The sequence below is a fragment of the Anomaloglossus baeobatrachus genome, chromosome 5 (genome assembly GCF_048569485.1).
Source record: "Anomaloglossus baeobatrachus isolate aAnoBae1 chromosome 5, aAnoBae1.hap1, whole genome shotgun sequence".
In the NCBI taxonomy this organism is placed as follows: domain Eukaryota; kingdom Metazoa; phylum Chordata; class Amphibia; order Anura; family Aromobatidae; genus Anomaloglossus; species Anomaloglossus baeobatrachus.
Window position 1 is genome coordinate 492260228 of NC_134357.1, and position 17437 is coordinate 492277664.

The following is a 17437-nucleotide window of genomic DNA, read 5'->3' on the forward strand; positions in this document are numbered from 1 at the left end:
CCCTGGCGTCACGACATAAATCCTCCACCACCATCATCATCACCGCCACCATCATCACCCTTTCCCAACCCTTCTTTACTGTACGCCTCAGGGCCACGGAACCTGGCAGGGCCACCCGTGACATCCCTGACCTGCAACAGCCCGGCAACGAGTATTTAACCTCTGCCCCGTGACGCGCTATATACACAGGGTGCAATGTACTTTGTTTTTTTACTGACCTCTTGCCCTGGAAATGTTACTGTTTAGGTTTGTTGACTCTGAAGCTTTCCACAATGTTAAATGAGAGAAACTCTGGCATACTAAATGACTAAATGAAAAATAAGAGAATAGAGATGCTTTTGATGCTTCAAATGTATATTTATTTGTGCAAGGATCAAAGAAAAATTTTCAAAATTTCATCCAACGTTTCGACCGCGTGTTTTATGGTCTTTATCAAGGATGGAATTTATCTCTAAATGCAAGATGAATAGGATAGGTGATATTTGACAATTATTCGTCACAATGAATCAATGAATAGATACGCTTGAGATCCTTATGCATCAAAATTGATAGGTAGTTGATAATGAAATCAGTTTTCATAAATGAGGCACCATGTGAGTCTGAATGAAGATATGCAGGATATTCTTGTACACTTTGTTTTAACAGACGCAATGGAAAGAATTAGTAGTTCTATAAAGGATATTCTCCTTTTTCTTAGTCTGGTATGAATAGGAAAACACAGATTAATGGGCGTTATAAGAGAGACACGTCTCTGAAAGGCTATGCAGGAAACCTTAAAAGATACTTTTGGTTAAAAGGGAAAAACAGCCAAGCTGTGGGGATATGGGTCTTGTAATTGGTGTTCCAGGGTGGGGGCCCTCAGGAGAGTGTGCATAAGGATTTCAAGCGTATCTATTCATTGATTCGTTGTGACGAATAATTGTCAAATATCACCTATCCTATTCATCTTGCATTTAGAGATAAATTCCATCCTTGATAAAGACCGTAAAACACGCGGTCGAAACGTTGGATGAAATTTTGAAAATTTTTTTTTGATCCTTGCACAAATAAATATACATTTGAAGCATCAAAAGCATCTCTATTCTCTTATTTTTCATTTAGTGTGCCAGAGTTTCTTTCATTTATTGTATACCTTTTTTCTCTGAGCACCTACTGTTTACACAGTGAGCCAGGTATAACCACTACTACTTTCCACAATGTTAAGGTAGCGGCATTCCAGTGGTACTCTGTCCCCAGCTGCCACTATATTTTCCGATGTGCCATCCTCACCTTCCACCAACACGTGTCCCATAACATCACTATTGCCCTGACCAATACAGTTTGGTTGCAGCAGTAAACTTATAGAAGAATTGAAAAGCAATCTACCCTAACTTTATGTCTTTAATCCAAAACTATCCCCCTTTCAGCAGCTATCCTTAAACTTAATGCAGCTAGCAACAATATTATTAGGAAAAAGAATAGATTTAGGTTTAAAATAGGACTTTTGGCTTTAGGTTGCAGCAGCAAGGTCTTTAAATCTAGAATCCCTGCGATTTGCGTATAATACACTATCCCTTCTCCAGCAGCAATCCCTACACAAATTGCAGCTAAGAGTGGTATTATTAGAGAATAGCATAGATTTGGATTAGCCTTGAAAAGGACTTTTTGGTTAATATAGCAGAAGCAAGGTCTGTAAGGCAAGAATCCCTGCCTACAAGCCTCCTAATACACCATTTCTTCTCCAGCAGCCTGCTCTACACCAAATGCAGATAAGAGTATTATTATTATTATTACTACTAGAAGGTGGCCAGATTCTACGCATCGGGTATTCTAGAATTTACGTATTGTGTAGTTAATGTATGATTTACATTATATATATATATATATGTTGTTGTGTGTAGTTACCAAGTGTTTGTGTAAGGCGCTGTACATGTTCTGGGTGTTGTCTGGGTGTGGCGGGGGGGTGAGAGCGGTGTTGTTTGTGTGTTGCGTTGTGTGTGTTGCGTTGTTTGTGGAGCGCTGTGTGTCTGTAGCGTGGTGTGTGTGTGTTGCGCGGTTTGTGTGGTTGTGGGGTGTGTTTCGGGGGAGGTATGTTTTGTGCAATGTGTGTGTTGTGCGGTATGTGCGTATATTTGTGTGTGCGGCGTTGTCTGTGTGTGTGGGTGTCTGTGTAGGGCGGTGTTTGTGGTTCCCAGTGTGTGTGTGGTGTGTTGTGCAGTGTGTGTGTGTGTTTTGGGGGAGATGTGCACCCCCCATCGTGCTCCATCCCCCATGCTGCGCACCCCCCATCGTGCTCCATCCCCCATGCTGCGCACCCCCCATCGTGCTCCATCCCCCATGCTGCGCACCCCCCATCGTGCTCCATCCCCCATCGTGCTCCATCCCCCATGCTGCGCACCCCCCATCGTGCTCCACAGTCACACATCAGACAGTATACACGCACACATCTGATATCTGATCGCATACACTCACACCCCACTTCTGCCTGTGCCCTCCGGTGTGCGGTCCCAGCAGCTGTGCTGCACGCAGTGCTCCTCTGCCTTCTGCCGACACACACACACCCGATCGCATACAGGCACACACGCGATCGCATACACGCACACACCCGATCGCTTACACGCACACACGAGATCGCTTACACGCACACACATTGACGATATTGCACATACGCGCTCACACTCACAACATCCGGAGATACCACATGCTTCTGGCCATGTGATCCTCCGGCAGGTCCTGGAAGGGCACTGCATGCACAGTATCGCCGCCGAGAAGCAAGCGATATCACTGGATGTTGTGAGTGTGTGGATGCGATCTGATGTGTGTGTGAGGTGTGTGAGAGTGAGTGTGATCTGATGTGTGTGTGTGTCTGTTCTTATGTGTGTGCGTGTGTGTGTGTTCCGCCGCTGCAGGACCTTGATGCGCTCACCTGGGAGCCGGTGTATGCTGGTAACCATGCTACACAATATTACTCGATGTGTACCATGGTTACCAGCGTACCCCGCCCCCCGCTCGCACGGGAGCCCACACCAGCGTACGCCGGCAACCCCAGCAATGCGAGGGTATGTGTCAGCTGGGTTGGCGGCGTACGCTGATGTGGGCTCCCGGGGGTGCAGCACTCACCTGGGAGTCGGGGCTCCGTGTCGGTTCGGGGAATGCGTGCGGGGGGGCGGGGCCAGAGCGAGCGTGCAATGCGTGAGGGGGGCGGGGCGTGGCAGAGTTGCCAATGCGTGCAGGGGGCCAGGGCGAGAGGCCAATCCGTATGGGGGCGGAGCGGCCAATCCATGCGGGGGGGGGGGGGGGAGGAACCGAGGTGAGGCGAGCGGCCAATGAGACGCTTGTCCCGGTAAGGACAGAATTTTGGAGCAAGACAGACAGACAGACAGACAGACAGAATTAGGCAATTATATATATAGATAGAATATAATCAATTTAAATTAGCCCTGAAAAGGACTGTTGGTTTAATGTTGCAACAGCAGGAACTGTAATGCTATAACCCACTGTCGCTTCTCTAGCAGAAACTCACCCTAAACTATTTCTGGGTACAGTACACTGAGCACTGGCAGGCAACCCTCGCATGTTTTGTGGCTGAAAATTAGCTGGTGAACATGTGGGGCCAGGAATTCAAGCATGGGACCCAAGTACCAGAATACTTGATCAAGTAGTATCGAGCATCTTGTGCACCCCGATGATCAATCGAGTACCGAGCACACTCGTTAATCACTAGTTGCTGGACATAAAACTCTGACATTTGTTCCTTACTATAAAACATTTTATGGAATAGTGAACTCTAATGTGATAGTAATGAATAAGGTGAAAACATTGAGAAATCCGAAACTCTGCCCACTGAGAGCAGCTAACACAAAAAAAAAATGACTAATAATAACAAAACAAACAAACCTTTAAAAATGTTCAAATAGAAAGATAAACACGTTACAAAGAAAAAAAAAAGGGAAAAAGGTGCAGGACACCAAAAACGATAAAGAAAATGCTAGCATGCAAAAATGATTTTGGACCATCATGTGGAAACTGAGGGAGTCTGCAAACAACTGTGGTTACTGGCATTGTTTCTCTTTTTCTACAATGGGACTCCAAATTTGGTTGGACATCGGGGAACGTTTGATTATAAGAGGTGCTTTACACGCTGCGACATCACTACCGATATATCGTCGGGGTCACGTTGTTAGTGACGCACATCCGGCGCCGGTAGCGACATCGCAGCGTGTGACACCAAGGAGCGACGATCAACGATTGCAAAACCGTTCAAAAACGGTGATCGTTGACAAGTCGCTCCTTTCCTTAATATCGTTGCTGCTGCAGGTACGATGTTGTTTGTCGTTCCTGCAGCAGCACACATCGCTATGTGTGACACCACAGGAACGACGAACATCTCCTTACCTGCAACCGGAAATGCGGAAGGAAGAAGGTGGGCGGGATGTTACGTCCCGCTCATCTCCGCCCCTCTTCTTCTATTGGACGGCCGCTTAGTGACGCCGAACGCAACTCCCCCTTGAAGGAGGGATTGTTCGGCGGTCACAGCGACGTCGCTGCACAGGTATGTGCGTGTGACGCTGCCGTAGCGATAATGTTTGCTACGGCTGCGATCACCAAATGTCGCATGTACGATGGGGGCTATCACGCTCGACATCGCTAGCAATCGCTAGCGATGTCGCAACGTGTAAAGCGTCCTTAAAACACTTTCATCTACATATAACATAGCCATGTGCCCAACAATTATTGCTTTTGTTATAATTTATGGAAATTAAAAGTCGAACTTCTCACCATGTCCTTTGGACAATCTGGATGATATTGGCAAATGCCCACGATCACCGAATCGATGTGAATGATTCACCAAAGCATCTTTAACCACTTCATATCCACAGAGCACAACCACAGGTGAATTGCCAAACCAAACAGTGAAGACAGGACCGTACTGCTTGTAGTACTGGAAGACAAAAATCTAATATATGTCATTTTTCAATGGCTTTTAATAATAAAAAGACAAAAAACTCCCAAAAAACTTACACATTGATGTCCTACCACTTCTGATGTGAAAATCAAAGCTCCAATTTATGATGCACCATGTAAAACGTGCAAGATGGCATTAAGAGTAGTCACCAATGGATGTTGGCACCTAGGGAGAGAACGATGCTTGTGTGGCGTGCCTCCACATCCAATCAAGGGCTGCGGTAGAGAGGCTGGAAGCTAGGTTGCAGTGGAAGTCAGGAAAAGGAGCTGGAGGTAGCCAGTCTGAAGTGGAGACGCAGGAGAGTGGACACACGAGTCAGACCCTGTTGGCGGGGGAGAACGGTCACCTGAAGTTGGACAGAAAGACGCTGAGGAAGTCAGCTGGTCATGTACGGAGATTTCTGGTGGCTAGGCACGCATGGGGAACAGGTTCCTAGAGCCAGACATCCATTTATTGGTCTGCTAAACCTGCCGGTGGGGTAGACAGCAAGTCCCACACCAACCAAAACAAAGTACGAGCATCAGCAGCAATGAGGGGGCCCATAAGGAGGATTGAGTTGAGCTATTCACCTTGGTCCACGCTGCCAGCAAACAGGTCAGAAAGGGGAGAAAAGGCAGTTGCGACTTCCCTGGATGAATCCCACGGTACTTTAAGTCAGGGGTTGTCCGAAACAAAGAAGTGCTAGGAAGGCGAGCTAGCAGTTACCCTTATTCCAGCCTGAGGATACCTGATTCTCTTGTGGTGTATCTCAGCATTGCCCGGGTACCACTTGAAACACTTGAAAGTGAGTAAAAACCAGTTGCAAGGCACTTTGGACGGAGAGTGAATTATTCTGCGACCTGTTGTTCTACACACATACACCCGAGCCCCTGGGGCCTGCCTCACTCTCGGGAGGCCTCACCATCTGACTGCAGATTCCATCAGCCCCAGACACTCGTTAAAGCTGCAGTGGCGGTCACCCATCACCCTGACCGCAAACCGAGAGAGGCGTCACGACTCAGATGTAAATAACCGGACATACCTGTTGCTAGAGAAGATCCCTCAGAGAAGTCCCTGTGGCATCCCTGGAGGTGGAGCGGTGCCCCTGAGGCGACCACCGCGGCGCTGGGGGCGACTCACTTGCAGATAGTTTAGTTATTTTTATAACAAGTCTTGGTGGTCAAGGGGTTGTCCCGCAATATATGGAAACAGTAATATCGATCTTGGCACCATATCTGGTAAAAATACCAGTGATATGGTCATTATAAAACTCAACTTTTTGCATGTCTCAGTTATAAAATCCTAGTAGCTTTCTACCATATTGGGACATCTACAAACCCTCCTTTGCTAATATATGAAGTATACCATGAAGTTGGTAGTGCTTGGAATACAAGTAACTTAACTAAATGGAAAAATAAGATCTCAAATGTTGCATGTATATGGGGCTACCATTAACCTTGACCTTAACTTTGAAGGGTTTCCACTTGTAATTGATCTACCAAAGTGTAAATGTAGAATAACCCATTTCTTTACAGAAAGTTTACCTTGAGATAAGACTCATATAGCACAAAACTTCCTTGGAATAAGTTTCCCACAAATGGCAGAGGAATCGGTCCAGGAGGCAAAGAAAGTCTTCTCCTGTGTATTCTCCAAGTAAGTATTAGAAGAGAGAAGAGAATGAAAAGACCCAGAAATAATGTAGACAACTCCATGATCTGTAACAAAATGTGCAAAAAAAAAAAAAAAGTCATTTTACTTCGAGATCTTAGAATCTAACAATTATTAACACTGTATAGAATTTGCTCAACATGTTATATTTTAACTAATAGCAGAAAACAGATAATTTACATAACTTTTGGCCTTATTCCCAGTCTGAAAGCAAGCTCGCTTAGCATATATTTAAAAGGGAACTTGGTGGCAGAGGTGCACTCTGGAAATGGCAGTCATTTTAGTGATGCATGATCAATTTTTATAAAGGAGAGAGTCAGGAAAAAGGACAATCATCAACACCTCAAGACTGGTTAATGGGCAACCAAACTTCCTACCCTCTAAAGATCTACACACATTGATGTCAGCAATTGATAGACGCATCTAAGGATAATTAACAGTGCCAACTGCTGCAGTTAGAGGCAGGTGCCAGCAGAGTGCAGAGCGGGCTCAGCTCTTGAGCCTGCTTTACACACCCACATCCAATGTAGGTCATGTATATTGTCCCAATAAATCAGAGATGCATAATACATGCCCACACTCTTTGCGATTAGTTTCCCAATAGAAAACATACTTGGCAACTATACACAGTTTTGTTGCACTTGGTTTTGGAGGTTACCCAACTGATTGATGGTACACATCTAGTGGTTACAGTTCAGCGCTAAAGCATACAGCTTGTAGCATACATATCAAAGTTAATGACAAAATTTAATGGTTACTTTTCCGAGCTGATGCACAAAGTACTACAATGAGTACTCCAGTTGACACATTTCTCAGGGTAAATAAAAGGTAGACAGCTGAAGGGATTGGTAGACTGGTACAAATAGCAACTGGTCAAAATTTGTTCGGAACCAAGATATCTCTACTTGTACTCATCCACAATACAGATTTTGGTCTTGAAGAATTCCACAATCTGGTATCAAAGGCTTCATATCTATGCATGAAGCACTCCAGCAGGCCTAAAGGTTACGGCAGTTCAGAGCAGGTCCACATAGTCTGGAAGCAACTTGTCCGGCTAAGAGAGGCTCGACTCCTTTCAGCCATCCAAACTCCAATCACAGATCCTCTCACTTTTCCAGATCATGGAAGGTGTGTAGTGTTCTGCCGAATACATTGATATCTCCTCCAGCCACAGGGCAGCAACAGCGGATATTCATGCTTACACAGGTGTTGTGCCTTTACACAACATCACCATTTAAAAGGGAAGGTGCTGTGATTTTAGTTTTTGTATTAATAGTTACTGATTATGGAATCAATTATGTTTAATACAAAATGAAATTCATTGTTTAGTTTTTACTTAATTCTATTTTTACTCAAACACTGGGGGCTGCCATCTTGGATTTGCAGTGTGTAACATCAGTTAATCACCTCAAATACAGCAGCTCTCTGTGCATAAGAGATAGTTGGCATTCAACCCGATCTCCTGCTCCCTGCTGTGACCTGGACATGTCCCCTGGGCTGTCCAGATGACTCCTCTGGGAGAAGATCGCCGCCCTCTTTGTGGAGACCACAGCATATGATGTGCACTCATGTTCCCCCTGTGACTGCTCTGTGCTCAATCGCTAGTTGAGTAGTTGACGCGCCCATGGGGTTGGATGTTACCCATCACCAGGCTGCAGTTCTTCTCCTGGGTCACCGCGGTGGCCTTGCCCGGTTCTCTGACCCTGGCGGTGTCAATAAAGACAGGGATAGGGGATGATTTGAGGTAGTGGTTTGTGATGCCGCCAGTGTACGGCCAATTATTAGCCGCTTCTGCGGGAAGTCTCTTTGCTGGGGCGGATGGTGACGCAGCTCGGGTATTACAGCTATCCACAGGTAGAGCTAGGCCCCAGGGAGGATGTTTGTGGTAGTAGTAGCAGATGGCTCAGAAGCGACGGCAGAAATGGGACAACACAGAGGTTGCAGTTCAAGGTCTTTACTCACTGTAAGGTCGTCACTCTTGGATCGCTAGTCTCCGCTGTGATGGGCTTCAGCCAAACCCGGATAGGTCAGAGACCAGAACTCTGCTGTGGATTGTGAGCCCTTCCTCCTTGCGCTGTGTTTAATGGATCCCAGTGACTTGTAATCCTACAGAGACCTGTGTCCTGGGTTTTGTTCCCATCCCGTATAGCAGGCAGTGCAAGTCCGTTATGGGCTGGATCCTGATCACAACTCCTGGCTCTATGTGCTGCTTTGGCCCGGGCACTTGTGGTGGGCCAGGAGACTTGGAATCCCCTGCCCGGTGGATTTGTCAGAGGGACATAAAGTTCCCCCCAACCTAGGGCTCCGCACCCAGTCTGCGCCGGCCTGAGGGAGCCATCAAGCTCTACCCTTAGCAACCGTGTCCTCCTGCTTCTCACATCTTCCCTGTCTATGGAGAGAGAGAGAGAGAGACAGAGTCCGAAGGCTGCTTTCACACATCCGTTTTTTCCTGTGCGGCACAATCCGGCGCTTTGCAGAAAAACCGCAACCTGCCGCCGGTTGCGGTTTTTTTTTGCATAGACTTACATTAGTGCCGTACTGTGCCGCATGGGCTTGCGTTCGGTCCGGTTTTTGCCGCATGCGGCAGATTTAACCGATGCAGCGGCTGGATGGAACGTTGCCTGGCACGTTTTTTCATCCGGCAAAAAAAAAAAAACGCATCGCGACGCATCCGGCCGATGCGGTGCGATTTGCAATGCATGCCTATGGACGCCGCATGCGGCATTCTGCGGCAAACACCACATCCGGCCGCTGCATGCGGTTTTTTCCACTGCGTATGCTCAGTAGCCTGCCGCAAGCGGCAAAAAACAGACGGGCTGCATGTCAAAAACGTATGCAAACGATGCGGTATTGTCGCCGCATGCGTTGCATAGGTTTTAGAGCCGGATTGGCCGGCTCTGCTAAAACCGGATGTGTGAAAGCAGCCTTTCTCTCCAGTGTGTAGCTCCACCCTCCAGGTGCTGACCAGTGAGTGGAAAGTCCTGTTTCCATGACGGCCACCTCTAGCCCAGTCCCAGTGGTTAGCTACTAAGCTGTATGTTGTATGCAATGTGAAACACCAGTGAATAACCTCCTCTTTACCCGGAATTAATACTGCACCTTAAGTGAGGTGCAGTACCCTGTGGCGACTGAAGCCTCTGGGGCACCACACAGTAAAACTGTGCTGACAGGAGAGTTAAGGCTAGAATGTACGGTGTCATCCAGGTCCTGACTGCAGCCTGTACATTGTAACAGACTCACTACTGAAGACACTAGAATGTACAGGCTACAGTGAGGACCTGGATGGAGCCCATAGGCTCAACCCTGACAGGAGATGCTGACGCAAGCAGTAATGCAGGAATGGGGCGAGTATACATGCAGTGGTGCTGTGATAACAGCTAACATTAGCAGCGACCACCGGCAGCTCTTCCTGTCACTGTACTTCGCTATGACAGGAGTAGCTGTCGAGGCAACTACCTCACACGAGGAGGTGTTGGGAGCTGAGGTCTGGGATGGGGTGAGTGTCATGGGCGGGGAGCGGTGATCACAGCCTAACAATTTTAGTACCTGGCTGCAGATGACTGCTCCCGCTGCTGTGTTCAATGCAAAGCAGAGAAATTACACGCTGCTGTACTCTGAAGACACTGACACAGCTTTGCTATATCACTGCACACTGATATAGCAGAGCTGTGAACTGTATGCAGCACTATGGGGCACAGTATTGCGACGCATGGTATATTATGGGGCACGGTAGTACAGCGCATGGTATATTATGGAGCACAATATTGCGGAGCACGGTGTATTATGGGCTACAGTATTGCAGAGCACGGTATATTATGGGGCATGATATACAGTGGAGCACTATGCCAAATGTGTTTGATGATAGTTTAGACATTAGGATCACTTTGCAGTCCCCAACAAAAAGGCTCCACACTGTGATCCTAAATTTCATCCTCTCTTATCCTTTTGGAAACACCCAGAAGGGGAGAGGGAGGTGACATCACACACAGGAGAGCAGATTCCACCCAATTTTACTGCAGTTGTAATCCACGCTAGTTTTACACTTAGTTTCCAGCTGCTGCCCTCCTTGTGTTTAAAAGTGGAACATATCAAAGTTAAAAAAAATAATAATATAATATATATATAAAAAAAATAAAAATCATATATTTTGCTCCATTAACAACAAATATTTAAACAAGATATTAATATTTTATATTTTTTCAGGTTTTGTACGGCCCCTTCCCATTAACCCCTTCAAGACCGAGAAGGTACCAGTATGTCTTAAATCATGAAGGGGGAATCCCCACCAGCTAGTACAGTGAGCCAGTAGCGATCCCTACAAATGTCAGCAAAGATGAGCATTTCTGCTGATCTAAGCAGTGCAGCTTTGCTCTACAGGATCAGACTGCTGATGCTTATAGTCCCCTAGAGGACTAGTAAAATTAAAAAAAAAATTAAAGTTAAAAAACCTAAAATGTTTAAATTACCACTATTGAAAATTAAACACACACACACACACACACACACACACACACACTGTATCGCCGCTTTCAGAAATGCCCGATTTATCAAGATATAAAAATAAATTAAACTGATTAGTAAATTGAGTAGTGCCAAAAAATTCCAAACGCTAAAATTATGTTTCTTGGTTGCTGCAAGTTTTGAGCAAAATGTAATAGCAGGTGATCAGAATGTAGCATCTGTCCTGTACAAAAATTGTACCATTAAAACGTCAGCCCGAGATGCAAAAAATAAGCCATCACTGAGCCCCATATTTAGAAAAATAAGAACACTATGGGTCGTGGAAAATGGCGCAAAAAGGGCATTTTGGGTTTTTTTGACCAAACTTCAGATTTTTTTTAACCTTTAAATAAAAGTAAATTTGTACGTTTCAGGTCTACGAATTTCAACCGACTTGAGGCATCACAGAAACATTAGTTTTACCATATAGTGAACACAGTGAATAAAATATCCCAAAAAAAACAAAACCCATCATGCAATCACTTTTTTTTGCAATTTTTCCTCCACATATCTACTCCACCTAAATTAAAGTCTGCATGGCACAACACCCAGTGCATACTTATATGACCAAGAAATAACCCACCACAAGACATAAGTGACAACCTTAAAAAGGAGGACTTTAACATTGAGCATTTTACACATAACAGATTTATAAATGTACACAACTATCCCTATAACATTGGTGGACAGTTTGGGCCCATTATTTGCCATACGTCAAAGTGCGCACTGCAGGAGATCACATCATGAACAGTATTAAAAAAAAAAACAAAAAACAACCCATAAACAAGTGGGAAGTCAAATGTCAAGTCAAGACCAGTGAACAGTTATAAACAGGTCAAACCACAGGACGTACGCACAAACCAGGATAGAATCTATTAACTGGCAATGGGAGCTGGCTCTCTGGGGTTTATATAGAACAGCCCCACCCAGTGCTGACAGCAGACAGAAACCAAAACAACAGATTAACTCCGTAGCTTCCAGACTGGAAAGAACCACAAGTCCCAGGGATAAAATAGGATAGTTTGTGTCAAGCATCCTCTGCTACAACAGTAGGTCGCTGCCTAGCAAGCAAAGCAGAATCCGCTACAGATGTTACATCATAAGAGCTTTGTGCGCACAGTACTAACGAGTTTATTTCTTAAAGGGTCGGTGTGACGAGGTGTCCCTCCCCAATCCCCGGCCTTAATTCATGTACTCTATGCCTTATAGGGTCATGTAGGTTGCTTGTCTGTCTTTGTTCTTTGGTTATAACATTATATCCCCCCAGCCTGTACCATATTGTAATCAGGCTCCAGAAGTAACTATTGTCCTGTATGTACTGCTTCTCCTGGGAGATTGTTTATTCTTCTCTGCATGGGGCTCCTCCAATCCACAACGTGTTAGACAGAATAGAGCCAGGATGTTTAGCATCCTTTCATGTATCAAATGTCCAGGGGAGGTGGGCCCTTCTGCCCACCTAATGGGCTGATCCCAGGAGAGAGGAATAATGAGACCCATGTTAGTCAGTTAGTTGGATCTCGGCTGGAGACGTACTAGGATCTATGGCTGAGGCTGGATCCTAGTGCCTGTGTATGGACTGTTACAGATTGGAGATCAGTGGCCACATGGGATTGTGTTTTGCTGTTCACCCTGTTGCTCAAGGAACTCCTATAAAAGGACCATTGCCATAATGTCCCTGGCGTTGGAATACCGGGAGGCACCTTCGGATTTGTTGTTTTGTTGTGGACTCTGCAGACTTTAAGGATTTATATTCATGTTTGGTGCCTTTGTGACACCCTGGCGCCGCCAGGTGGTCACAGGAAAACATACACCCCACACAACACCATCCCACACCAGGTTCCATCAGCCACAAAACCCTAGCCACCCCCCCTCAGGGTAGGAAGGACACACCAGTGGGCAGGACCAGGCGGATTGGAAGTGCCCACCTAGGGGACTTTAGGATCCGAAGGAGGGGACCAGTGAGTTAGTTTGGAGTCAAGGTCTAGTTCAAGTGACCGCGCAAGGTCAAGGCTGAGCTTAGTGAAGGGTAGCCAGGGTAGTGACCCTGGTCTACTGGCTAGGTGGCAAGCAGTGGACCGTGTCCAAAGGCGATGGGAGTCCGGTCGCGGGAAATCCAGAGTGGACTGGGACAGGGTTGGAGCCCGCCGGTACCGACAGCGGAGATCCGGTCCGTAAACAGTGCACAGGCGGGGTACCTAGACCCTAGTTAGAAGACAGATGCAAGCACGGTTCCAGACGTTGTTCCCGAGTGTTAGCCCAGATAGAGTGAAATGGCAGCCCACCACGGGGGATAGGGTATCCGCAACAACCCACTGAGATCCCAAGGGTAAGTTTTCGCGGGCACATCTCCCGACCAAAACCAAACCGGGAGTGTACTTCCCCGTTCCATACGAGGTCGTCTAAAATAGAAGGAAAATACAGAGTGCCGGAGGAAGGGACATTGGTACACCAGCCGTGTGTAGGAACCGTATACAACCTGAAGCGGCAGCTGGCCACTGACACCTTGGTTTACCAGCAGACTCGTGTGCATTTATTCATTCAATCGTGAGTACACCAACACCCTCCGGTCCGGCCCAGTGCATCACCACCAACAGCCATCACCTCCCGTGTTTTGGACATTGAGCCCCGGGGCATCCACCCCTACCCACGGAGGGTTTAACATCCAGCTGCCATTCCATCGCCCCCGGGTGCTCCCCAACAGCAGCGGTGGTACTCCATCTTACCACACACCGTGGGTGGCGTCACACAGTACTTACAACAATCCCCTGTATATATTACGCCCCCTTTTTATTTGAGTGCTCGCACAACCCCCGGGTCCGGAGACCCCTCGAGCCACTGCGGATCCGGATCCGAGCAGCCCGGCTGCTCACATGAGGGTGGCACACCTCAAAACCTGGCATCACGAACAGTATTGTAACTCATCCACCTACCTGGTGTAAGTGTACCTTGTTTTGGACTGTAAACGGTGCCCAGTTTCAAAATTTTTCGACAGCCTCCATTTTGCAGCCATTTTTGGGCACGAAAAACAACAAGCCCGGCGTCTTCTTCCCCGGAAAATGGTGCGAAGTTGAAGCACCGCCCCCTGGGAATGCGGGCGGAAGTTGGTGATTTCCCAGACAGGAAACGCAAAGGACAGTGGGTCCCGCGAGACTGTTGTCGAAAAACCAAGGGGAAAGAACCAGAGGAATGTCGGTGCCGGAGAGTGATGGTGGAGCAGCGTCACCCGCAGTGCCTGCCGGAGCTTCTGATGACCTGTTGTCCCAAGTTCAACGCCTGAGTAAGGATGTCGCTAGGATCCTCGCAACCTTACAGCTCCAGCCAAAGGCCAAGCCCACAGAAAAGATCCAGCTCGCCGACAGTCCGGAAGATGTCCCCTGGATGCAGAGAACGAACAACAACCAGTATGGACAACCTGTTTGTTACAAATGCAATAAGACTGGCCACTATTCTCGCTGGTGTCCTTTAAACGAGCAACCCCTGAGGCCAAGGACCAGTTCTCAGGAATAGACCCACAAGCCCCAGCTGATTGGCATGAGCGGTATGTCGGAGGTCGCGCCGTCATCTCCCTCGCAGTGGACGGTATCCCGAAGTTCGCACTTCTGTACACTGGCTTGCAGGTAACAACCATACCCTATGTACTGTATAAGCGCTACTGGTCTGATGATGACCTCACCCCACCAGACTCTGGCCTTACCATCATTGCGACTCCCCATGACCCAGGTGGGGTTCAAAGAGATGACTTTGAAGGTGGAGCGAGTGGAGCTAGAGCATCAAGGACTCATTGTTGTGCAGAACAACCCTAGTGACCGTAACCCAAAAATGGTCCTAGGGACTAATGTTATTGAAAATTGCATGGGAGAAGTATTGCATTTACTACAACAGCTGTGTGCAACTGCAGGAGCGGGCCGGCAGAGGGCTCTGCAATGGGAAATCCGGGCCCTCCTGCAGCGGCAACAGGTGAACTTGTCTGGTGGAGAAATTGGTAGTGTACGAGTGATGGATGTAGCGCCTCTAGTAGTTGCTCCGCGAAGCGAGATGATGATTTGGTGCAGGGCAGCAGTAGGCACCTGGGGACAGGATTACCCGGCAGTAGTGGAGCCCCTGACGTCAGAACACTGGCCCACAGTAATGGCAGCCAGAGGGATAATTGATGTCCGGAAGGGGAGAGTGCCCGTGAGAGTGATGAATTGCAGAGAGGAAGAGGTTAAGCTACCCCGATAGGCCAGCATTGCTAAGCTGTTCACAGTAGACACTTATGCCATCCAGACAACAACTTCCACCATCACTGCATCCCAGTCAACCAGTGACAGTCCACCAGAACAGTTAGAGGAGTGGTGTCAAGAGCTGCATGTAGGCACTGACTCCACACCTGCACACCACAGGGAAGGGTTTTACAGAGTAGTGCAAGAGTATGAGCAGGTCTTCAGTAAACATCCGTTAGACTTTGGGAGGATCAAGGGGGTCCAACACCACATTCCCACAAGTGCACATCCACCCATCAAGGAGAGGTATAGGCCAATTCCTACCGCACATTACCAGTGTGCCAAAGACATGTTGAGGAACATGAAGGAGGTGGGGGTCATCTGTGATAGCTGTAGCCCCTGGGCAGCTCCATTGGTCCTGGTTAAGAAGAAGGACGGCACCATGAGGATGTGTGTGGACAACCGGAAGATTAACCAGATAACTCATAAAGACGCATACCTTCTTCCCCATATTGAAGAATCATTGGCTGCATTAAGGATGGCAAATTACTTTTCTACTCTTGACCTTACTAGTGGCTACTGGCAGGTGTCCGTCACAGAGGAAGACCGGGAGAAGACCGCTTTCACTACTCCAATGGGTCTCTGCGAGTTCAATAGCATGCCCTTTCGGTTGTGTAACGCGCTGGGAACCTTCCAGAGGCTGATTGAGTGCTGCTTGGGACATCGCAACTTTGAAACGGTCCTGCTATACTTGGACGACATCATTGTCTACTCTAAGACGTATGAAGCACACCTGGAACGTCTTGCCGAAGTGTCCGCGGCCTTCTCCAGGTTCTCAACTTTTTGCATGTCTCAGTTATAAAATCCTAGTAGCTTTCTACCATATTGGGACATCTACAAACCCTCCTTTGCTAATATATGAAGTATACCATGAAGTTGGTAGTGCTTGGAATACAAGTAACTTAACTAAATGGAAAAATAAGATCTCAAATGTTGCATGTATATGGGGCTACCATTAACCTTGACCTTAACTTTGAAGGGTTTCCACTTGTAATTGATCTACCAAAGTGTAAATGTAGAATAACCCATTTCTTTACAGAAAGTTTACCTTGAGATAAGACTCATATAGCACAAAACTTCCTTGGAATAAGTTTCCCACAAATGGCAGAGGAATCGGTCCAGGAGGCAAAGAAAGTCTTCTCCTGTGTATTCTCCAAGTAAGTATTAGAAGAGAGAAGAGAATGAAAAGACCCAGAAATAATGTAGACAACTCCATGATCTGTAACAAAATGTGCAAAAAAAAAAAAAAAGTCATTTTACTTCGAGATCTTAGAATCTAACAATTATTAACACTGTATAGAATTTGCTCAACATGTTATATTTTAACTAATAGCAGAAAACAGATAATTTACATAACTTTTGGCCTTATTCCCAGTCTGAAAGCAAGCTCGCTTAGCATATATTTAAAAGGGAACTTGGTGGCAGAGGTGCACTCTGGAAATGGCAGTCATTTTAGTGATGCATGATCAATTTTTATAAAGGAGAGAGTCAGGAAAAAGGACAATCATCAACACCTCAAGACTGGTTAATGGGCAACCAAACTTCCTACCCTCTAAAGATCTACACACATTGATGTCAGCAATTGATAGACGCATCTAAGGATAATTAACAGTGCCAACTGCTGCAGTTAGAGGCAGGTGCCAGCAGAGTGCAGAGCGGGCTCAGCTCTTGAGCCTGCTTTACACACCCACATCCAATGTAGGTCATGTATATTGTCCCAATAAATCAGAGATGCATAATACATGCCCACACTCTTTGCGATTAGTTTCCCAATAGAAAACATACTTGGCAACTATACACAGTTTTGTTGCACTTGGTTTTGGAGGTTACCCAACTGATTGATGGTACACATCTAGTGGTTACAGTTCAGCGCTAAAGCATACAGCTTGTAGCATACACATCAAAGTTAATGACAAAATTTAATGGTTACTTTTCCGAGCTGATGCACAAAGTACTACAATGAGTACTCCAGTTGACACATTTCTCAGGGTAAATAAAAGGTAGACAGCTGAAGGGATTGGTAGACTGGTACAAATAGCAACTGGTCAAAATTTGTTCGGAACCAAGATATCTCTACTTGTAC

The 17437-nt window shown here is 46.6% G+C and overlaps 1 protein-coding gene across 1 annotated transcript in view; it reads right to left on the bottom strand.

Moving 5' to 3' along the window:
- The window catches only part of LOC142311900 (cytochrome P450 2G1-like), a 204365-nt gene that overhangs the window by 164716 nt on the left and 22212 nt on the right, over positions 1–17437 (bottom strand). The window contains exons 3-5 of the mRNA XM_075350742.1: positions 16403–16573; positions 6469–6639; positions 4759–4921 (exon numbers count right to left, since the gene is read on the bottom strand). Coding sequence (XP_075206857.1) covers positions 4759–4921; positions 6469–6639; positions 16403–16573 — 505 coding nt within the window. The remainder of the gene's footprint in view (positions 1–4758; positions 4922–6468; positions 6640–16402; positions 16574–17437) is intronic.